Source organism: Mustela putorius, unplaced genomic scaffold (assembly GCF_011764305.1).
Source record: "Mustela putorius furo isolate JIRA1106 unplaced genomic scaffold, ASM1176430v1.1 tig00000487_pilon_pilon_pilon, whole genome shotgun sequence".
NCBI classification, from domain to species: domain Eukaryota; kingdom Metazoa; phylum Chordata; class Mammalia; order Carnivora; family Mustelidae; genus Mustela; species Mustela putorius.
Window position 1 is genome coordinate 7,943,734 of NW_025421399.1, and position 24,227 is coordinate 7,967,960.

A 24,227-nucleotide genomic window follows, 5' to 3' on the forward strand; every position below is an offset into this window, starting at 1 on the left:
TAAAGTTTGTGGTTGTCATGTGTCACCTCTGAAGTCTTTATGCTGTTAGCTTCATGGTCAACTAATCATCACGCAGAGATGCCCTTAAATGCCCAGGACTAAAAACATGGCCCAGTTTTTGCAGAAGTGTCTGAGTGTGCATTTGGGTGCAACCCCCACACTCAGCCAGGCAGTTACATCTTCGCCTTAGTCCTAGCTTCCTGCCTCCTCAGAGCCTCCAGATCAGCCAGAGGTAGGAACTTTTCAGGTCTTTTCTGAGCAGGTACACAGCATGTGTGTGGCCTTTTAGATTCCCAGGGATGTGTCAGAGCTCCTGAAAGCCCTTACTTCCTAAGCATCTCATTCCTCGCCTTTCCTCTGAAGCTTTTGGTTAGTCTGCTGTTCTGTCCAGCTGTTAGTCCTTTGTGTCAGGCAGCAGTGGCTAAAACCTTTGCCTATGAATGTTTTTGATACGGCCCTCTTAGTGCTGGTGGAGTTCTCAGACAAGACAGGGCAAGGGTTTTTGAGCCAGTCTTCCAGGGACCACCAGGTCACAACAAAGAATTACACGTCTTTGAGAATGAAGCCTGTTCTGCACCCTCTGGTCCTGGGGCTGGAAATGCCAGGTCTTACTTATATTCAAGGCCACCATTGAGCTGGAGGGAAGGGTTTGGGAACCAGAGTAAGTTAAAATACCAGAGAGCTCACTATACTTACTGAATTTTCCATTTTTCTTGATGAACTGCTCTCTTGGTTGCTGTAAGCTTTAATTTATCAAATTTAAGAAAGTTGATGGTGACAGTTTTGCCAATTTTTTCATTGCTTTATCGAGCGATGGGCTTTGGAATTACTTACCTCCGCCTCTTGTGATTTTTTTTTTTTATATTTTTATTTATTTGTGAGAGAAAGAGAACATGTACATACAAGCGCTGGGGAGGGGCAGAGGGAGAAGGAGAAGCAGACTCCCCGCTGAGCAGGGAGCCCCATGTGGGGCTTGATTGCAGGACCCTGAGATCATAACCTGAGCTGAAGGCAGTCACTTAACTGGCTGAGTCACCCATGGGCCCCTCTTATGATGATATTTATTTAACTTGCCAAATGAATTCATAATATGTGGAGGAGACAATGTGCCAAAGGCTTTATAGGGTTCTATAAAGATTTGTACTTTACCGTATAATACTCAGTACTGAATAATGTACTTTAATCTTTGATGTATTTAAGTATTATTTAGTTTTGGAATTTTAAGTTCTTTTTACCTTCAGGCTCTTAACATTTGATACTACTGTTTAGCTGTGTGTGAGTAAGTACCTTCAATTGTCACTGGGTCCTTAGAGTGAAATTACTTTTGCAGAACTATTTGGTCACCTTTATTTTGATGCCTAAGATTCTCTTAAAGATGACTAACTTGGAACACTGAAAAAGAATACCTTGACAAGGAAAATATTATTTCTACCATATTACAGATTTTGACTTTTTTTTCAAGTGCATTGCGATAACTTCTGTGTGTTATGTGGTACAAAATGATTTTGCATGAATCATCTCGCAGAATGAATAGTTTATATATTTGGTGTTTTTATTTCTGGCCTTTTAAAATAATTTCTTATATTAATGATTTAGAAAAATGTCTTATTTCCTTCTGTACTGTGAATTCTTCTATTGCTAGAAACCTTAATTGATTAATCTTATGTGAGATGAAAACATCTAGATGTTAGCTTAACAGTTAACTTGAACAGAGGTGGTTTTTCACATTCTGTTTCATTAGTATTTTCTTTTTTATAATAATTTCCATTTTCTTTTGACAAAGTACATGCTCAGCATGGAAAATGTAGCAACTAGAGATATCATATCTAATTTACTATTCAAAGATAGCTACTGTAACATTGGGCTTTTCATAGCATTCATAGAGATGAACATGCTATTTCATAGCATTCATAAAAATGAACATTAGGTGATTATTTGTTGAAACATTGTTGAAACAATTTTTTCCCTTAATTTCTGTGCTCAGTTTTATTACCCCATCAAGCCTTTCTTTCAGGCCAGGGTGCTTACATGGGATCTTGATCCTATTCTGTAGTATTTTTTGCTACTTAAAATTTTTAGAGTATTCTCATCTAGGGCTGTCTTAAATGCAGTAGGTTTTCTTCCCTAGCTTGAATGCAGCCAAAGCCCTGGCCCTCAGCCAGGCTGGGGCACTGTGGTCTGGCAGTGGTGCCAGCACCCTCTCCCACTTCTAGTTCTTTCTGATGATGGGATAAAGAAGGGAACAGAGGACAGAGGTGCCACCCTTACCCTGGGCCAGGTAACAGACATTCCTGATTGGAAATAGAGTGATGAGTTGCTCCAGTTTGATTTCAAATTTCATTATAAATTGGGATTATGATTTAATGTTTCTCTGAATATTTAGCCAGTTGTCTTCATACTCGTTAAATTACTGCATTGTCACTAAAGAGAATAGTAGCTTTCTTGTCCAATACTAATTCTTTTATAATAGCACTGTATCATGTTTGCATGTCAGCTAACCGCTGTGGGGGGTGGGGAGAGACGGAATGTAAAGAGAATCAATACAAGATAATTCTTGGCTTCGGAGCTTGCAAGGGGTCAATTTCTCATAATTTTGGCATGATTCACAATTTTTCAAGGGTAATTTTTTCTATATGAGATCTCCTACTTTGTATGACAACTTTATAACTTAACTCCTGAGTAGGACGCTCTTTTTCAGTATACACTCAGATCTGTTTCCAGACTTTCAGTTTTTCTCCTCATCTAGCTATATTTATTTTTCTGTACCAGAATTGAACTCTTAATTTTTAAGGCTTTGTAGTATTCTAATTTGATAGTGTAAAGTCTCTCTTACTGCGTTGTCCGTCCCCCGCCCCCCCCCCCCCCCCCCCCCGCTTCCGGGGTGGGCAGAAGAACGAAGTTATTTATTGGTTTTTCTACCATAACTCTTTGTGAACTCTTCCTCCCCCCACACAGCCCCCCACACCCAAAGAAAAACCTCTCTTGGGTTGTTCTTTTTTTGTTGTTTGTTTTTAATTACATCAAACGTGTAGCTTTAAATTAGGGGAAATTTTGTCTTTACAGATCTCTTAAACCTCTCATTTAGGAATTGGTACAGTCTTCAGTATTTTAATCCCCCTCCCCCGGCCTCTTTCCCTCCCTTCCGTTTTTCTTTTCTGAGTGTTCCACTGTAAAATTCAGTAGCAGCTTCACTCTCGGGTAAATTTACATTGATTGTTCCTTGTTTTTTATTATGAGTGGAACCCTTTTTTTCCCCCATTATACGTTCCAGTTACTGTATCTTGAGGGACAAATCCTCATTCTTCTTAAGCAGGCTTAGTTTTATCACATTGAAAACTTTCATTTAACATAGAACCAGCAGTACTGATCCTGGTACAGAACAAATGTTGCCAGGTAGGATGTGCCGCACCGTGAAATAGTGTGGTTAAAAGTGCTTATGAGGAATGCGTGGAAAATTCTTTTTTAAAAGCTTCGCTGGAAAACTCTCAGAATTTGAAACCGCATGCTTTTGTGTTGCAGCGGTGGTATTGTTGTGATGGCCTTCCGATGAGAACAGATGCTGTAAGTCGCTCACCTTGACCAGTGTTCAGTCAGTTGCATTTACCGATGCCATTTGAGACATGTCTGACATGTGTGCCTCTGTGATGAATCTGCTTTGAAACATCTCTTGTCTTCTGTGTTGGTTTTTTTTTTTTAAAGATTTTATTTATTTATTTGACAGAGAGAGATCACAAGTAGACGGAGAGGCAGGCAGAGAGAGAGGGAGGCAGGCTCCCTGCTGAGCAGAAAGCCGGATGCGGGACTTGATCCCAGGACCCTGAGATCATGACCTGAGCTGAAGGCAGCAGCTTAACCCACTGAGCCACCCAGGCGCCCCTGTGTTGGTTTTTGAACAAAGACACCTTCGACTCATCTATTAGTTTTCATTTTTTCCTTCAAAGAGCTCTGGTTTTGAAGTTAGTCGGTAGTTTTGATTTTGATGTTGTCTGATTACCCCACGCCTTCACGTTCCCTTCTCTGGCACCAAGTCTTGTACAAATGTGGCTTGAAGATTCTATTCTTGGCTGATGGACATTCTGCCTGTTCTGACTTTAGAAGTGGGTGAGGACAGCTTGTGATTTACGTTGTGTAACCGGGTGGTAATAGCGCCATCTTCATAGATCATTAATGTATGGTATCTAATAAGCCATCTGATGCACATAACAGAGACAGTTAATCAACAGATTAATAAATTAGACCTCTATTCACGCTTAAATTATCAAAGCTAATCATTTAAATGAGAAGTTCTATTTTAATGAACGTTCGTGGCACCATAGTTAATGACACTTGGAATTTTCACTAGAGCATTTAGCTCTTCCTTAGTGATTAGCTTTGATAGTATAATTCTAAATAGAGCACTAATTAACTTAGTTGTGACCTTTCCCCCAGTTATCTATTTATACATATACTTTTGAGATTTTAGCATTATATTTTGATATTTAGAAAGATCTATATCAGCACCAGCCTTATTAGAAAATGACGATCATTTGTTTAGCAACAGAACGGTTTCACGGCTCAGCGTCAAGAATGTAAACACAAATGCACGTGGAGTTGATGCCGAACCGAGAAGCGAGGGTCTCTGACAGAATAAAATGAGCCTTTAAGCAATAAATAATGAAATTATTTAGACCCAAGAACTCTAATATGAAACTAGAGTGTTGGACATTGGTTGGGCTGCCGTCTAAAAGTAAAGGAATAATCTGATTGGGAGGAGACAGATGTAGAAGGAAGAGTGTCTTCATGAAAGAAACTGAGAACAGTGCAGAACAACAGGAAACAAAATGTGGTCAAGAAATAAGGACGAAGGGAGGGAAAGTATGGTTTATATCTTTAATTAGCCCACAGGGCCCAAGTATAGGTGGAAATCCAAAGGACATTCTCTGTTGGAATTTTTTTTCTTTTTCCCCAGACAAGGAAGCTTTCTCTGAAATTTGTAGCTATGGGTCCTTGTCTTTCAATGTAAATTTCATAGAAATGTCCCTCTGTGGGGGAGAAAAACTGAAATTTTAAACTCATTGCCCAGAATGCATTTTATTGTAGTCAGTTAGCATGCTGTATAGTTTTTGGATTTAAATAACTTAAATACGCTTATATGTGGTATCACATTTGAACTGCTTTAGCAGATAAGAGCATATTCTTGATGGTTGTTAAAGTTGTTGATGGATTATGTTTGGACTTTTTTTTTTTTAAGATTTTATTTATTTATTTGACTGAGAGAGAGATCACAAGTAGGGAAAGAAAGGCAGAGAGAGAGGAAGGGAAGCAGGCTCCCTGCCTAGCAGAGAGCTCGATCCCAGGACCCTGGGGGGCTCCATCCCAGGACCCTGGGATTATGACCTGAGCCGAAGGCAGAGGCTTTAACCCACTGAGCCACCCAGGCGCTCGTGGACATTTTTTTTTTTTAAAGATTTTATTTATTTATGACAGAGAAAGGTAGTGAGAGAAGGAACACAAGCGGGGGGCGGGCGGAGCTGGAGAGGGAGAAGTGGGCTCCACTCTGAGCAGGGAGCCCAATCTGGGGCTTGATCCCAGGATCCTAGAATCATGACCTGAGTGGAAGGCAGATGCTTAACCGACTAAGCCACCCAGGCACCCCTATGTTTGAACATTTTAATTAAAAAGACTTAAGCAGCACCTGGGTGATTTAGTCAGTTGGGCATCCAACTGTTGATCTCAGCTCAGGTCTTGATCTCAGGGGTTTAAGTTCAAGCCCCACATTGGGCTTCACTTTGGGCATGGAGCCTACTTTAAAAAATAGTTACAATATATTCTCATTGAGAAGGACTCTGATTTATTGAAGACTCTTTTCAGAAACAAAACAGAACTTTGAAAGTAGTTGAGGCCTTGAAGAGCATTTATTCTCACTCCTCCTTTTTAAAGGAGACGGAGGCACCAAGATATCGAGGGACTTGCAGCTTAAGCAGTTTTACCAATTAAAGTGGATCTGAGACTCCAGACTCCCAGGCCTCCTCAGCTTCACACTGTTCTTCAGCTTTTTATGCCATGAGTTAGGTGTCTTCCCGGAAGACCGTAAGTGATTGCGATTCCATGAGGTAGAGATGTGATGCAGCGGCGAGTACCACATGATGTTCCTGGGACCAAAGAATGAAATCTTCAGCTCTGTGAGGTTTTCCTTTTTGGTGGGGAGGATGAGAGGAGGGATGGTTCATTTAGAATTCTTGATTTCCACCCCCCAAATTCTTGATTCTTAAAAGCTGTCTGGTTCCAGCTGCTAAATGTTTGACTGTTTAAATGATTTATTCAGAAATTTCAAATACCAGAAAATTAACTATGAGAAATGTACTACGCTTCTCGATCTTCTTTTTTTTTTTTTTTCTTTTTTTTAAAGAAAGGGAGTGATGGTAGGGGGCGGGGCAGAGGGAGACAGAATTTTTTTTTTTAAAGATTTTATTTATTTGAGAGAGAGCAAGCGAGCGAGCGACGGGAGGAGGGAGAGGGACAGGCGGACTCTGAGTTGAATGCAGAGCCTGACACAGGGCTGGATCCCATGACCCTGAGATCATGACCTGTGCTGAAATCCAGAGTTGGATGCTTAACTGACTGAGCCACCGAGGTGCCCTCATTTCTCAGTGTTCTTTAAATATAAAACAAAAATTCTCTGGCATTACCTTGTTTTTTAAAGCTAGGAAATTTGCTTAATTATGATAATTACGGTTCTTCAGAGAAAATACAAATAGTTATGAGTTAAAGGTAAACTTCTGTGGATATTTATTTCCTACCTAAGCTGACACTTCTCACTGTGGGAGGCGTTGCGGTCTGTAATGGATAACTTGACTGTTTCATATTCAAGAAGAGTAAACAAGAGCCAGATAGATTCAAGGTAGCTCAAAATGTCACAGCAGCAAATCTGACATTTCTCTCTTAGATGTAATATTGCATTCATTCTAGTACCTCTTCTATTACCTTGTGTTTGGATGTAGGAAAATAATACTGCTTGGTGGGAAGATACTATTTGCAAATTTTAAGTACCTTCGCCTGTGAGCTGCTTCTGACGGTATTTTTTTCTTTATTTAGAACTAAATTGATGTTAATGCACTTTGCTACAAAGTCACATTCATTTCAGTATACCTTTCTTTTAAGAAAAACAGTAACAAAACCCAGAGAGAAATGTACCACGGTTTGAAAAATTAAGATAAATTTTGCTTCTATTGTTATGATTGAATCTTATAAACCTAATGTTGACATTAAAGTTGTTTTTAAAGTTATGCTTAGATAATGCATTTTATTTTAAAAATAATTCCTTTAAAATGACATAAAAGGTATAATGTAGAGTGTCATTTGTCTGGACAAGGGAATGATGGCTTGGATTATGATGTAGCCGCAGAATGTGAGATGTAAATTAAGTCAAGATCTATTTGTAGTTAAAATCTACAGGAATGGGGCACCTGGGTGTCTCAGTCGTTAAGCATCTGCCTTTGGCTCAGGTCATGATCTCAGGGTCCTGGGTTTGAGCCCTGTATCGGGCTCCCTGCTCAGTGGGGAGCCTGCTTCCTCCTCTCTCTCCGCCTGCCTCTCTGCCTACTTGTGATCTCTCATTCTCTGTCAAATAAATAAATAAAATCTTAAAAAAAAAAAAACCTACAGGAATTCCAGATGGGTTAGATATTATTAAGATGAAATGAAATAAAATAATCTGTTTCTTATTTCTACTAGCCACATTTCAATTGCTCAGTAGCCACATGTGGCTAGAGGTCACCTTATTGAACGGTGAGGGTACAGAACATCTCCATCATCACAGAAAGGTCTTACAGACAGCAGTGCTCTAGAGAAAGACTCATATCCTTCAGCTCTTTGAAATTGTCTTACATTATATTTTTGATAATGTTCTATCATCTCTTTTCTCTGTGTCTCTTTCTAAAGCATTTGTTAGACCTCCTGGACTCTCCATATCTTTTTTGGTCCTGTCATATTTTGGTATCTTTGTATTTTTTCTTACTTTCTGAAAGATTTTTTAAAATTTAATTTTATCTACAAACCCTCCTATTGCATTTCATATTTGAGCCCACAAATGTTTTAATTTCCAGGAGTTCTTTATTCTCAAGCTTTTCCTTTTTCATAATGTCTCACTTTTGTTTTTATAAACGTAATGCCTTTTTCGAGGAAACCAGTTGAGGGTTTGTTGTTATTGTCTTATTTTAGAATTTTAGTAAGAACTAAAATAATATTCCAAAAATATTTTTAAAACATTGTTGTTACTTTTTTCCTCTGGGCCTCCCTTTTCTTCTGTTTGCTTACCTATGACCATCTTTTGTGCTGAAAACTCTCCTTAAATGTCTAGTAACCTTCAATTGTCTATGTCACTAACGAGCGACTTGGGAGTTTTATTCGAGTCTCAGGACTTACTGCCTGGCAGGCTTTTCCCTGGGGATCTTTTAATGCTTGAATTCCTCTGGTGGTTGGGGGAATGCAGAGTGAGACCAGCTGTTCAGCTGCACCGACTTTCATTTAACACCCCCCCCCCATTTTATCCCTTCATTTTTCATGGTAGCTGGTGTTTCTGAGGCTTGAGCCTCTGTGGAATTCTGCAGGGTGAATTGGTTCTCATCTTAGTTTGTGGCTCTAACTCCATCTTCTTTCACAGATACTCTTCCTCCTTTGAGTCTCCATATAGCCCAGAAATTGTGTCCTTTATTAAGGCTGGTCATTTGGTCCTGATTGTTGTGGGTCTTTTATATTAATTTATTATTATTTTAGTGGAGTCTTGGGCCAGTCTCCCTCACTAACTGGGAATCATGCCTTTAAAAAAAAAAATACTGTTTTATAATTTATCAAGTCCTTTTTTTTTAAAAAAAAAGATTTTAAGATACTACCCCCCCAAAAAACCCCACAAAGCCACATACATTTAATATTATATAATATCTGTGATGTATAAAATCTCTTAGCAAACTAGAAATAGAAATTCCTCAACCTGTTAAAGAGCACCTGTAAAAATCCTACAGCTACCATCATGTTTAATGGCAGAGATTGAATACTTTCTCTCTAAGACTAGGAGCAAGATAAAATGTCCACTCTCAACACTCCTATTCAACATTGTACTGGAAATCTTAGCCAAAGCAATATGGCAAGAAAAAGAAATTGAAGGCATAGGGATTGGAAAGGAAGACATAAAACTCTCCCTATTCAAGGATGACAGGATTATCAATGTGGGAAAGCCCAAGGAATCTATCCAGAAAACAAACCAACAAGAATCCTCTACTAATATGAATATAACAAGGTTTCAGGATATAAGATCAACACACACAAATCAATCTCATTTCTATATACTAGCAATGTATAATTGGAAACCAAAATGTACAAGTCAATATCCTTTACAATAGCTTAAAGAAAAATGAAATACTTAGATATAAATCTAACAAAAACTGTACAAATCTGACGCTGAAAACTACAGAACTGCTAAAATGTAGTTTATTTGGTATATGAACCAATTTTCACTTGTCATCAAGATTTCTATCTCTTTACTCAGATTCCTTTGAGGATAGATTCGAAAGTAGCAAATCATATTTTCATGCATTACCTTCATCTGTGTGTACCAGCAGACTTTTTAAAAACAATTTCAAGTTTTGGTTCCTTTTCTGACAGAAAGGATCAATCATATTTATGATGTGATTTGAAATTGAATTTCATATTTCATCTGCACATTCATCTTTGTCAATAGCTGCTTAGGAGCTCTTATAATAAGTATGTTACACAGTACTTCCACAGTTCCTGCTGTGCATGTCAATTGTGATTTTTTTTTGGATTTCAGTTGAATGATACAAATGATACACATTTTCTGAAAAGCTTAATTGAGTATTGTCTCCTTTCATTTCAGCTTTCCCTCGCTTTCTGATTTTTAGTTTTCCTCATTTAAGCTTTGAGATTTATGTGTATCTGTTCATCGTAAAAAGATGTTTTGTTTCTACTACCAGCATACATATGCTTAGTATTTAATGCAAAAGGGCTTGTAAAGCAAATGCCTGAAATTTATATAAGTTTATTTAGTGTTCAGTATCACCAGGGTATATTTGATTATCATAACCTCTTCTTTCTGAGGCCTTAACAGATGTTAGTTTTGTATTTACATATTCACATGTAAAGACTTTAGAATGTGATTGCCGGCAGATTGTGACTGGGCTTATTACTAAATACTCTGGGCATGGTGATACAAAGAAACACTTCATTTTGATTCTAGGAGCTGATGATCTTGGTGACAACCCTTGATAAAGAAGACACATTGCACAGGCTATTGTAATCAGTCATTCAGGGATTACCTAGCCCTAGGGAAAGTGAAGCAGTTTAGGAGGGTTGGTTATTCTACCGAACATCATAATTTAATCATCAAATATGCTGATTAAATTCACAGGTGGCAGTTATATTCTAGAAAACTGGAATCACATTCAGAATGATCTTGATCACTGAAAACATTCTCTTAAAACAGAGCAAAATTAAAGGTGAATTTCGATATTATACTTAAGGACAGAAGAGCAATAAAGATATTCGAAAAAAAGAACTAGCCAGATGGAAGGATAACTCTTGCCTTTGCCATCCAGTAACTAAAGTTTAGAAATGAAGAAACAATCTGGAAACTCATCATTTAATAGTGAGAAAATTGCTCTCCTCCTGTCCTTTCCTGCCTTCTGAACAAGGGCAGACAGTCCAAGCCCATTCCCTCTCCTGCCTTATATCCTAGTGATTCATCTGGGATGACTTGACCCTCACAGTGCTTATATCCAGTGTCTTTTGTTTAGTTGGCTTGAGAATATCAGTTTGCTGCTGTTTTATATTCCCAGCAAACATCCTGTGATTACTGTGCTAATTCATCTCTCGCTCTCTCCTTTGTAATCTAATCTCCTGTTCCTGATTTCCAATTACTGCTAACGACAGTGGCAAAAGACAGATTCCTCAGAACCATAGTGATCACAAGCTAAATAATAAATGTTACAGTTGGGGAGGCGGGAGAGGAGTGCAATAGTCCGTCAGTCTCATTCCATCATTTAAGATCTACGTGGGGTCTTATCTTTATATGTTTTTTAAAACACTTGTATGACAACAAACCCTTCCTATGTGCCGGAACAGTGCTTAATGCTGTGCGTGCTGAACTCATTTAGTTCTTACAACAGTCCTAAGAGGTAGGTCCGGTGGGTAACGAAGCTCCGTTTACAGATGAAGTTCCCAAGAGGTCGGGCCACTTGCCCAGGTGACAGTGCTGGCTGGTAAATCGCATCCTGAAGTCTAACAGTCTGGCTCCAGGCTGAGGCTGCAGACCTCACCGCCCCTCATGCGGCCTTGCCACCAAGACAGAGGCGGAGTGTTGGTCACAGCAGTGAGGCAGGAGGGAATCGGAGAGTCCGTGGGCAACGGTAAAAAATCTTGAAATGGCTGGCTGGTGGCTCTTGTTGAGAGCATTAAAGGGATCTGGGCTGTGCAGTTTAGCGAGGAGAAAATACAAGGAGTAAGTTAGTTGGGTTTCAGATGTATAAAGGATGTTTTATTTGAGAGAGAGAGAGGCCAAGAGCACAAGTGGGGGAAAAGGGAAAGAGATTGTCTCCTCCAATGTGGGGCTTGGTCTCATGACCCCAAGATCATGACCTGAGCTGAAACCAAGAGTCAGATGCTTAACTGACTGAGCTACCCAGGTGCCCTAAAGGAATTTTGAAAGAAAGATTATATTTATTTACTGGAGAGAGAGAGAGAGATCGCGCATGCGCACACACATGAGCAGAAGGGAGGGGCAGAGGGAGAGGGAGAAGTGTGGCCCAAGACGGGGCTGGATCCCAGGACCCTGGGATCATGACCTGAGCTGAAGGTAGACGCTTAACCGACAGAGCCACCTAGGTGTGCCCCTTAAGGAATTTTTTGAGGAAAATAATGTTCTGTGTCAGTTGAAGACTGTATGTGAAAGGATGCGCAGAGAGTGAGCCCAATCAGGAGCGCTTCACGTGCGGTTGGGGGAGTCATGTCTTGCCATCAAGTCTATGGAATAATAAATCGGAAGAAGTCGAGAATGGGATACTGTTCAGGGCGGCTATGGTTCAGTTGATTGTGATGTAGCAGATACCTTTCTTCGTTCTTAATCTTATGTTACCTAAGATGGCAATAGAGTTTTAGAACCAAAGACAGGTAGTTGAGCTCTGTATCTTACAGATAAGAAAACAGAAAGTAGATGTGTGTTGTCCTAGGACTGCCTGCTAAGGGCCAGAACTGAGTTTTGAACCCAGGTTTCCTGAACACTGTGTCCAGAGCTCAGGCTGTTTTTCCGGGCAGGGTGGTAGGGAGGGGGTCATCGTCACAGAGGATAGTATTTTGAGCATTGCTGTTTAATACAGTGCGTTGCTGTGTACCGAAGAGGGGCGGGGGTGTAGGTTTCACTAATTTATGAAATGCCCTTTTTCTTTGTGTAGTATGAACCCAGAGGACCTGGTCGGCCCTTGTACCAAAGAAGAATCTCATCTAGCTCAGTCCAGCCTTGTTCTGAAGAAGTAAGCACTCCTCAAGACAGTCTTGCTCAGTGTAAAGAGCTTCAGGACCATAATAACCAATCTTCTTTCAACTTTTCATCCCCGGAGTCCTGGGTAAACACCACCTCATCTGCCCCCTATCAGAACATTCCGTGTAATGGATCCAGCAGGACAGCTCAGCCCAGAGAGTTGATCGGTAAGATGGAGTTGGTGGGTTCTTCAAACCGCAGTCGTAACTGTCCGCTCCCGGATGCTGGAGTCCTTCTTCCGCTCCTCCAGCCCCTGTTGACACTATTGTCTTGGGATATGATCGGATGCTCATAGCTCATGGGTGTGTCTCAGGCGTACGGTGTTAATTTAATTCAGCACTACGTTGAGTCCATGTTTATGCTCTGGAAGGGGAGTAGATCTGTCTCTGGGAGCTCATCACTTTGATCATTTTGACCTGTGGATGAATGAAAGAAGTCGTGGAATTTAAACTGCATTTCTAAATAGAGTCACCTTTGCTTGGGAGAAGTTTGTTTTCTGGCTTTTGATCAACCCCCCTCCACCCCCACCCCCACTGTCACCCCCGCCCCAGCCTCTCCCCAGGATTAGGGGCAGGAGGAGTTTTTTGGGTCAGCGTCAGTTTTCAAGGATTTATTGTCAATAAAGTCGTTGACAGTTTGCTACACAGTAGAGATTGGCCAGGAGAGAAACTAATAAAGTCCAACATTTTGAGATCTAGAAATCTTGTGTTTGTTCCTTGTATTCTAATGGACTGAGAAATCCGAGGCTAAAGAGGGGGCGAAACAGGCATAGAAAGGCATGGGAATGGCCCTCTACTGGATAGTTCAGTGAAGTCTGAAGTCTTTAGCCTTGAATGCAAGTAAGTGCACTTTCATCTTCCCTCTTTTTTTTTTTTAAATATTAAATGTGAGGAAACAAATGGTATTATTTGAGTTCTCCAACCTGTAGCCTTCTCTTTATAGGCTGTAGACATTGATTTTTGCGAATAAGTCTGCGATCTCTTTTGGATGATTTTCTGCCCTGGTGGCATCAACCTTTGTATTTGAATTTAATTTTGTTCATCTTTTTAGAATGTGAATCTGTTGTTTCTGTAACTGGCCCATTTTTGAGTATGTGCCACGTAAGCATATTTTTAGAACAATAGACATAGTAGGACAAAAGCATTAGAAAGATTTTGGTTTTGTTTCCTGGCAAGAGACATTGTTGTCATTTTAATTTGTAAACGTTCATGAATACCTACAATGTATAAGCAGCTGTATTTTTGCTGAGGTTCCTTTGTCATTTTAAAGGTGTGACATACATACACTCATATTATCATACCTGAATTTCTTGAGAAACATCTCAATTACAAATCAGTGATAAGGACTTGTTCATTTTTAGTTGTTTTGTTTATTATCATTTATATTTTAATTATAATTTAGTTTTTATTTTTAAATTTATTTTTATTTTTTAAAATTTTAAATTTAAATTCAATTTATTCAGCATATACTGTATTCTTAGTTTCAGGGGTAGAGTTCAATGATTCAACACTTGCACAGAACACCCACTGTTCATTACATGTCGTGCCCTCTTTAACCCCCATCACCTAGTTACCCCATCCCCACCCCTCTAGCAACCCTCAGTTTATTTCCTAGAGCTAAGAGCCTCTTGTGGTGTGCTGCCCTCTTTGTTCTTCTCTTATTTTATTTCTCCTTCCCTTCCCCTGTATTCATCTGTTTTGTTTCTTAAATCCCACGTATGAGTGAAATCATATGGTATGTTTCTTTCTCTGACTGACTTATTTCAGTTAGGATAATACATTCTAATTCTGTCTGTGTCATTGCAAACAGCAAGATCTCATTCTTTTTGATGGGTGAGTAATTATTATAATTTATTTTAAAGACAACATCCTTTCTCTCTCTCTTTTTTTTTCCACCTTAAATTATAGGGTAAGTTTTGGCCCAAACCAGTAAAAACCTGACTTGAACTGATAAGGTAGAAAGTTTCTAAATAACTGTCCAAAGCACATGTCATTTTATGGGGTCCTTTCCACAAGTACACAGTTACTATTTTGTCATAACTAGCAGACAAATTGTAGTATTCTCTAGCAGAAAATAACAGTTAAGTGTTAAAAAAATGAACTCAAGACCACGAGTTTCCTGAAGCACAACTTCCTGTCCATTAGTATTTATTTATTTATTCCTTTTTAGAAGAATGCAGCCTTAGCCACAGGGGAATCAGAGGGAAAATAGTCCCCGCGCGGGCAACTTCTTTCTGAAGTTTGAGGCTTCTTCAGTTAAAGAAAACTGTTTATATGGAATTGGTTTGGTATTTAAAAGTGGTCATTGTGCCTGATGTGGTCATATTTTCTCCACACTTGAAAGTCTGAGAGCAGAGAATTGTGTCTTTGACTTTTCTGAACTTTGGATTTCCTGTTTTGTCACTGATCACACGTCCTGCTCTTGGAGAATGTCTGCCGAGGAAGAAGATAACAGATAGGTTTTGTGTGCTTGAGGACCTCGGGTCGTGGGCAGGCTGGTCACACAGGCTCAGCCTTTACACTTAGTGGTGTCCCCCCCACCCCCGCCCCAGGGACGCTCTAGTGATGCGTGACATTCTCTAGTGATGTTTGGGTGAAAATGTAAGATTAGCTAGAGATATGCACTTTGAAAAAGATCATTGGGTGTCAGATTAGTGATTCTGTTAAAGCATAGTTTCTCTTCTTTGGAGAATATGTGATAAGTCACATAAATAGAGATCTCAGATTTGTGGTTCATTAAGTGTATAGGCATTAGGTGCAACTGCCTCTGGGCTTATTTTATAAGTATTGATTATTTAGTTGAAAATATTTTATACTCTAATTATATTGTCACAAAAATGAGAGCATGGTTAAATAAATCTTAGTGAATAAGAACAGTAAGTTTTTGAACAACCAATAAAATATGTTATAGTAGCTAGTATAGGCCACTGTTATAGTGAAACGTTTGGCTTTTTTTTTTTTTTTTAAATGTTTCAGGGTTTTATTTAAATTTTAGTTAATTAACATACAGTGTAATACTTGGTTTAGGAGTAGAATTTAGTGATTCATCATGAAATGTTTGTTAAACTAATGCTCTTAAAAGTAATTGTTTTACAAAATCAGTGACATCATCAATGGACAAGTGAGAAATGTTCTAAAAATATGTTAGGTGGCTTAAGCTAATTTTTAAAAAAGATTTTATTTATTTATTTGACAGAGACACAGTGAGAGAGGGAACACAAGAGAGGGAGAAGCAGGCTTCCCGCTGATTGGGGAGCCCAATGAGGGGCTCAATCCCAGGACCCTGCGGTCATGACCTGAGCCGAAGGCAGAGGCTTAACCCATTGAGCCACGCAGGCACCCCTTAAACTAATTTTTTAAAAAAGATCTTATCAATTTATTTGACAAAGAGAACACAAGTAGGCAGAAAGGCAGGTAGAGGGAGAGGGGGAAGCAGGCTCCCTGCAGAGCAGAGAACCTGATGCGGGGCTTGATTCCAGGACCCCGAGACCATGACCTGAGCCAAAGGCAGAGGTTCAACCCAGTGAGCCACCCAGGCACCCCTTAAACTAATTTTTAAAAAGATGTTATTTATTGGGGTGGGGGTAGGTGAGAGAGCATGAGCGGTGGGGTGAGAGAGTGAAGCCGACTTCCTTACTGAACAGGGAGCCTGATGTGGGGCTTGGTCCTAGAACCCCGAGAGCGTGACCTGGGCCAAAGGCAGACTCAACCAACTGACTGAGCCACCCAGGTGTCCCTAAACTAATTTTGGACAATGTTATGAATTTTTTAAAAACATTGAATTTATTTATTTGTTTTTAAAGAGAGAGAACACAACCTTGCGAGCAAGAGGAGGGTAGAGGGAAAGGGAGAGAATCTCAAACCCCGAGCTGAGCACGGAGCCCAATGTGGGGCTCTCTCCCGTGACTCTGAAATCATGACCTGAGCCAAAATCAAGAATCAGATGCTTAATGAATTGAGCCACATAGGTGCCCCTGAACAAATTCATTAATTTCTTAAGTTTTAAGGTAATACTATGAAATTAACATGTTGATTCAATGAAATGCTAAGACTAAAAAATGAAGTATTTTCACTTACCATCTCAGTGCACAAATAGATAGATAATAAACATAGATAATAAAAAGAATCCATAAATATCTGTAATCAAAGACATGCAAATTAGAGCTACAGCAAGATATTTATTTATAAAATAGGCTAAGACTGAAAACAAAAAACAAAAACCACACAGTGTTGTGACGGGGTAGGGAAATGGGCAAGCATTGCTGGCAGAGTGTAGGTAGGCAGTATCTGTCTGGGGGGACGTTTGGCTGTAGTTATCGAAAGCTGTAATTATATATATATATACCTTAGGACTCAGGCATTATACTTCTAGGGGTTTATCGTAAGGAAATAGTCATGAATATTTAGGAATATTTGTCTGTAATATCACAGTATTATCACAGTATTTAAAGGTGTGAAAAGTTGAATATAATCCAAATTTCTAAAAGCCAGAGGTTACCCAAATAACTTATGAAATATCTGTGTTACATGATGTCTTTAGGAAGAAGCACACCAGGTTAAGGCTTATCTCTGGTATAGGAGGTGAATGACTTATTTTCCTCTTTGACTTTTTCTGTAGTTTCCAAATTATCCTCCGTGAATATGTATAATCCAATAAGCCAAGGGGTTTTTAGCATACCAATTATCTTGGGCTGATTATTTTTAAGAAACTATAGACACAGAAGCTCTGAAAACTGGGTGAGAGTTACCATTTTGTAAGAGAGACGTACATTTACAAGGGAAATCTCTATTTGTAAGAGTATCTCCCTTTCTGTACCAGGAAGAGGAGGAGGAGTCTAACTTTCTGGAAAGTATACCTGGAGAAAACAACAGCTGACCCTTTAACTTAACCCTGCATAACAACTTTTCCCCTTGTTCAGTGGGCTTTTCCTGGCAACCTTGCATAACTGCCCTCTACCCCCAACATCTTTTGCCTTTAGCTGGAGATGTTATTTTAGTTGCTGGCTTGGGCCATTTCAGGGAGTTATTCAAGTTTCCTGGATCTCCCTCACCATATAGAAGGTGTACATGTTTATTAAACTTTGATTGTTTTTCTCCTGTTAGTCTGTCTTAATATAGGGGGTGTCTCAGCTAAGAACCTACAAGAGTAGAGGGAAAATTATTTTTCCTCCCCCCACTTTAGTTAAACATTTAAAATATTGAAAAAAGCAGTGTTTAAAAACAGGTCTTGGTTTAGTGGACAATAAAATTAGGGAAGAGTGGAGTCAAATCTTAAAGGATGTTAAGAATCAGGCAAATTACATATAGGAAATGTGAAGAAAAATTTATAGCCATTTTTCCTCCACCATATTCTGTGTTTACTTATATATTAGAAGAAAAGAGGGCATTCTTAAGAAATGGAATCCAGGGATGCCTGGTGGCTTAGTTGGTTAAGCCTCTGCCTTCAGCTCAGCTCATGATCTCAGAGTCCTGGGATGGAGTCCCGAATTGGGCTCCTTGATTGGCGGGGAGCCTGCTTCTCTCTCCACCTCTGCCTGCCACTCTGCCTGCTTGTGTGCTTTCTCTCTCTCTCTCTGACAAACAAACAAACAAACACACAAATAAAATCTTTACAAAATGGAATCCAGTAGTACTGTTACTTAAGTTAATCATAAGAGCTGTTTGATCAGAAGTCCACGTATATAGATCCTTTCTATTTAAGAAAGAACATGTATATTCTCGTTTTCAAAGTTGAGCAGTTATTATAATAAATGCCACAGTGTACACATGTAAAACAGATTTTTGAAGCAAACCTTCGGCTTTGACCTCTAGTTTTTATATGTTAGCTCTTCTCATTTACGTAGTTAATTCTTTTGCAAGTGTTATTAATGATTTGATTAGATGTGTTGTGATTTCAACATTCTGTGGCAGAAGTGGTCCGTCCTCGTGGCTATACTGTCCCTGAGTTCCTGGAGATGAGAACCAGTTGTGACACCGTGAGCCGACGAGATGCACGGATGTTGCGGGGCGTGCCCTCAAATCCTCATTACTGTTCTCTGCTTTTAGTTCCACCCAAGACCGTCAAACCCCCTGAGGATCAGCTGAAGTCTGAGAACCTCGAGGTGTCCAGTTCCTTCAACTATAATGTGCTGCAGCATCTCGGCCAGTTCCCCCCTCTCATGCCCAACAAGCAGATCGTGGAGTCGGCCAACAGCAGTAGCCAGCAGAGCTCTGGGGGCAGCAAGCCCGCCATGTCTTATGCCAGTGCTTTGCGGGCCCCTCCCAAGCCCAGGCCCCAGCCCGAGCAGGCCAAGAAGAGTAGCGACCCTCTGTCTCTGTTCCAGGAACTTAGCCTGGGGAGCTCATCAGGCAGCAATGGCTTTTACTCCTATTTTAAATAATCACTTTTTTTTCCCCCTCAAGGGAGAATGTTTTAATTTCTGTTTGTATCAGTAGAATTAAGATAGTTGGACTTCATCTATAGATGCACAGTTCCCTTTGTTTTAATATTAAATATGTTCTCACTTACTTGCTTTGCTGCTAGACTTGCGACTAATTTTTTAAAAGTATATTCCATTATTTTGCATTTTTGACGTGAGTCTTTTGACAGCTTTTATGTAGAATAAAAAATATTTTTAAATTTGTGTATTGTTACATATGTTTGCATCAAGCTAGCAGCTAAGAGGTTAATTGTGCAACTATAAAAAAAAAAGAAAAAAAAAACTTTGTCTAAAATGTATTTAAAAAGAAAAAAAATTGTAAGTAGCATTTACATTTATTCAATAATATTACCATATGCTGGGTTTCTGTACCAGAAATGGCCAGTTGATGTACAAATGTATGTTATTTTTGCTTAAATTCATTTAAAATTTTTTAAAATAAAGGGGCAGCATCTTCTAAATACTTTAAGTTTTATCAGCTTTTTTTTTTTTTTTTTTTTTTTTTTTTTTTTGGTGACAAGATGCTGCATTCTAAAACTTTTATAGTTTTAGACTATGTATGATGTGCTGTTGTAATCTCCATCCACTGTAGGATAGAGTTAAAGGCATTCTTTGCAGGTATATTTTGTATGCCACTGTTTTTTGTAACATGAAAAAACATTGGCATATTTAGTTATTTTTTGGACAAGCTATACTTCAAGCTTGTTTTTAACGTTAATTTGATAGTGTGTGTGTGTTTTTTTTTTTTTTAAACAAATCATGAAGCTGAAAAATTTTTAGGATTGTTGGTGCTTAGTAGACTTGATAACTATTTTAAAAATGCGTGAATTTAGTAAAATCCTTTTTTTCTCACTATGCATGTGTAAATGTTTGTAATCTGGCTTCCCTCCCTCTCCAATGGTATAAAGAATTGTGCCGCTTTAAGGTTTGTTTTTTTTTTTCCCTCCAGTAAAAATTTTGGTACCTTATTTGATGTTTACATTAAAATGTGACATTATATATGGCAATTCCAATATTTTGCTAACTGTTTTGTTTGAGGACATCATTAAAAAGAAATATAATGTTTGTCCAAAATGTATCAAAATTCATCAAAATCTGGGGCAAAAAACTACCCTTGTTTTTCATGTCTTTTGATTCTTATAAAATAACCCCACTGAACTTGTATAAAAATATAAAATTTAAATAGCTATCTTAATTATCCTACAGTCTTAAAATTGTTTTGAATGAACTTTGGTAAAATCCAAAGCAAAACATTTACCCTCTTGAAACTTGTGGTCTTGTAACACATTTGAAACAATGCATGTCCTTACTGATTTCCTGATTTGGTAGTACTACTTTTCTACTTCAGAGATATCTTGAAACTACAATATAACTTTTTTTTTTAAAAAATAAGATAAGGTTGGAAAACATTGCAATGAACCAATGGATCCTGATGATCCTTTCCAAAATAGTTTTTTGGAGGACTACTTTGAATAGGCCATCCTGTATTCACAGTACATTTTTTAAAATGGGGTTGAAAAGGACCAGGAGTACAGAAAACTCCTTCCATCTCTGCTGGGTCTGGAGTTTAGTTGCTGGCGGCCAGCTACAATGCCCCCCACCCCATCATCCTCATACAGTTTAGGAGAAGATAATGCCTTTCGTTCAAGGTTAGCGAGCCTGCAGGACAAACAAAGAGCACCTCCGTTCTTCCGATCTGTCCGTCTGCTCAGAGTGGGTGCCCGTCATTTGCCTGTGGCTTTCCGTCAGGGGCCACGAGTCTCCGTGTGAGGCAGCAGATGGAGACGTGTCGACTGCAGACGTGTTAATGGTTAGTATAAATCACAGTTGGAAAACAGAGTCGGCAAGTTCCAGCACCACGTTTTCTCTGGCTGATGTCAGACCGCCGCATTGAATTAGGTCAGATATTGCTCGAGATAACTTTAGTCACAAGAAAAGAAGAAAATGGTTCGCCACATAGCTATGTATTTCCGATTCTCTGACGAAACTCAAGACATAGCCCAAACGAAGATTACATCTCCCTGATGTGAGGATGTCTGGGAGAAATCGTTTTTTTCAGTTGTGATGATTTTCTCTACACACACCAGCCCCCCTCCCCACCCCCGGCAGAAATGTTCGGGAGCGTTTGCGAATAGGAAGACAGAACTAGCACGTCAGGGCTTTCAGATAATCCTTTGCTGTGGAGTGATTGCCTAATTTTCGGTTTTCCGTTCTTGAACCTTTAAAAAGCATCGGTTTAAAATTACTTGTATTTATAGTTAACGAGGTCAAGGGCATACCCCACCGCTTGACATAAATACACCGACACTGGAAGCTTTGGATAAGGAAGCTGCTAAGTCGTTGTGACAGCCTTGTTTCAGCAGTTATTTCCCAAAACCCTAGAAATAATAGCTGCTTCTCCGTCCCGTCTGCTGTGTCCAGGTGTCCCTCATTTCCTTACTGTTCCCGCAGCCAGTCAAGGATTCGGGTATCGCTTCCATCTACTGCCTTTTTAGATTGTGCCTCGAGTGCATGTTCTAGCACACCTGCCCTTCCTCGGCATCACTTAATGCCATCTTCCCAACCATAAATAATGGTTCTGAGCAAGTCTTACTGCAGGAATCACTAAATTTCTCTTGAAATGAGGCGTGACTTTTGAGGGCCGTTCCTGCTGTCTGGGTAGTACTTAGGTAGTAGTAGCAAGTACCCAGAAAGCAGACTTAGAAACAACGTATGTGCTGGGTTCAACCCTAGAGTTGAGATGGAACTCTTTTTTTTTTTTTTAAAGAAACTCAAGTTTCTTTTTTTTTTTTAAAGAAACTTGATGTTAACTCTTGGATGATACTACCTATTACCAGCTTCCTTTTCTTCCAGAACAGATTTCTTTTCAGTGAAGTTAATTGTTCACATGATGTCTTTCTACTTCTTTGTTCTTCGTATCACTCTGAAGTTTTCCTTTTTTTCTTGCCAGAATCTTTTTTTTTTTCATCTCACTTTTTCATTTCAGTGCTACTTGAGATTTTCTTTTTGTTTCCTTTTTTTTTTTTTTTTTTTTTTACGTTAAAGAAATTCTTTTGGGTGGTAGCACTTGTAGAGTATCTATGTTCAAGGTTTTTCTCCTGACCTAAAAATGAATTTTTGTTAAGGTTCGAAGAAAGAAACTCATTCAGTGTAACTTGGGTATTTTCTGGTGTGTTTTTAAAAGGGGTTTTGGCTGCCAATTTGGCACACACTTTGCCAAATTGTTTTAGCAGAGCTTTGTTTTTGATTAATCAGTAGTTAATTATTGACCATTTAAACTAACATGACCTTAATTCTCCTTTCCTCAGACAGATAGGCTTTCTATGCAGGTCATTTTGCGTATATGAAATGAAATAACAAACTGCTTTGTGTGATTTTTTTTTTCGTGAGAGATTCTAGAATAAGTTCAGGTTCAGTGTAAACATCAGTTGGTCTTTTCAGTAAAAAGAATTGCAGAATAAGTAAAATAAGCAGAATTCCCACTGAATAAGCATTACCTAATTAAACATAGCAATCTCTAAGACCTATTTGCGAAAATAGTTTCCTTGTTTATGGAGGCATTGAAATTGCTGAGAAAGCTAACTGAATTTCCTCACTTTGAGATAATTAATATATGGTATTATCTTGCTCTAGTGTAGCTACCTGACATGTTTAATATTTTTCATGTATATACATCTTACGAGCAAAACTGTAAACATAGAAGAATGTATCTCTAGCCACCTTGGCTAGAGAGAGCCACCCTTGCCTAAGAGCCAGGGGTGTGAAAAAACAATTTCAAGTTAAAGTTTAGATATCAGCTATTGTTCTTAAAAAAATTAGATTTACTGAAATAGTCATTTAAAAAGAGACACCAGTTAGATAGCATTGTTTTATATCATAGTTGTCTCTGAAAAGGGAGTCCCAGAAAAAGTATAAAAATACAAGATTAAAACTTTAAATATATTGAGACATACAGATTGCTGCCTTAAAATGTAATTTAGGCTACCATCCATTGTTTTTTTTTTTCTTCCTTCTAGCTCCACAAAGGTAGTAATTTGTCCTTTATGATTAACCAGACACCATTTCTTAGGAGCCATCCCCCCCCCCCGCCCCCAACAATACAAAAACCCTTAATTTCTACCACCACCCTCCGTGTCTTCCTAAATCTCGGAATTAAATGTGTTAACCTGATTTTGCTTTCCCCTTTTTGCCATCTGATCCACAAACTACCCAGCAATTAGGAATAATGGATAATGTTCTATGATTTCTTGTTCAAAATATCACGTAGTGATGTCCATCATATTATAAAGATACGGTCATGAAAGAGTACGTGGCATGCTCGTCTTCAGAGTTCTCATATATTAGGCGTCTTGCCTTTCCCTTCTACTTGAAGTTGGATATTTATTTGCTGAGATTTTACTGTAAAGCTGCTAAATTCACACTTAACTACTTTCATACATCTGTTCAATTAGCAATCGCAAGACCATTGTTAAAAGGAGTGAATCTTACTAACGTTTAACATTCTTATAAGACACATTCAGAAAATGTATTGTTACTACTTTAAACTAGAATATCAAACATTAAAAATAAGACATTTTTAATGTAACATTTGAAATTTTTGAAATGATGGAAAATATCTACTTTGGAATAAACTTCAAGGAAACAGTCACAGGAGTTTCTAAATTTTTTTGAAGGGAGAGATCTGATAGAAGAATCTAGACTTAGTAATGTGAGCTGCGGTTAAACCCCAAACCCAGTTATACAGTTGTCTGAAGCTTCTAAAACTAGAGCATGAAGGAAACCCAGAGACATTCATACACGTATAGTTTCAGCAATCAGTATTAGACCAGACTTTATTTGCAATTTGTTCAACAGAGAGATTTTATTTTGATACAAATATTAAGCATAAAGCATAGTAAGTTTTATATAATTCTATGAGTTCATTAAATGATATTATGGAACTTTCATTATGTTCTTGGGGTATCTTTTTAGCTATTTCTGCCCCTCATAGAGGAGGCCTCTTCTGTATTTCATTTTGCATACTAGCATGTGACTGCCTGCCTTAGAACTGTGTCTAGGAGGGGAAATCTATTACTTTAAAAAATACTTGGTTTGTGCAAATAAATTTTTTCATTAATACCTTTTTTTGATATTTGAGAAGTGTAGGGGATGGAAGGGGTAGCCAATGACATAGCTTCAACACAGAAGTCCACCAGTAGTATCTGTTTAAAGATCTGTCTTCTTTTAAGATTTTAGAAGCTCGAGCAGGGAGGAACGGTGGTTCTCAAACTTCAGCTAGCATCG

At 38.7% G+C, this 24,227-nt stretch overlaps 1 protein-coding gene across 5 annotated transcripts in view; it reads left to right on the top strand.

Annotated features, from left to right (window-relative positions):
• HELZ (helicase with zinc finger) overlaps positions 1-24,067 on the top strand; it is a 163,948-nt gene extending 139,881 nt beyond the window's left edge. For 4 of the 5 annotated variants that reach the window (XM_004749121.3, XM_004749123.3, XM_013054510.2 and 1 more), the window contains 2 exons: positions 12,441-12,693; positions 18,571-24,067. In XM_004749121.3, the coding sequence (XP_004749178.1) occupies positions 12,441-12,693; positions 18,571-18,905 (588 nt within the window). In that variant the 3' untranslated portion in view covers positions 18,906-24,067. Of the gene's footprint in view, positions 1-5,919; positions 6,312-12,440; positions 12,694-18,570 lie in introns of those variants that run through there. The other variant, XM_045080925.1, reaches the window with a different exon arrangement.
• The last annotated feature ends 160 nt before the right edge of the window (positions 24,068-24,227 follow it).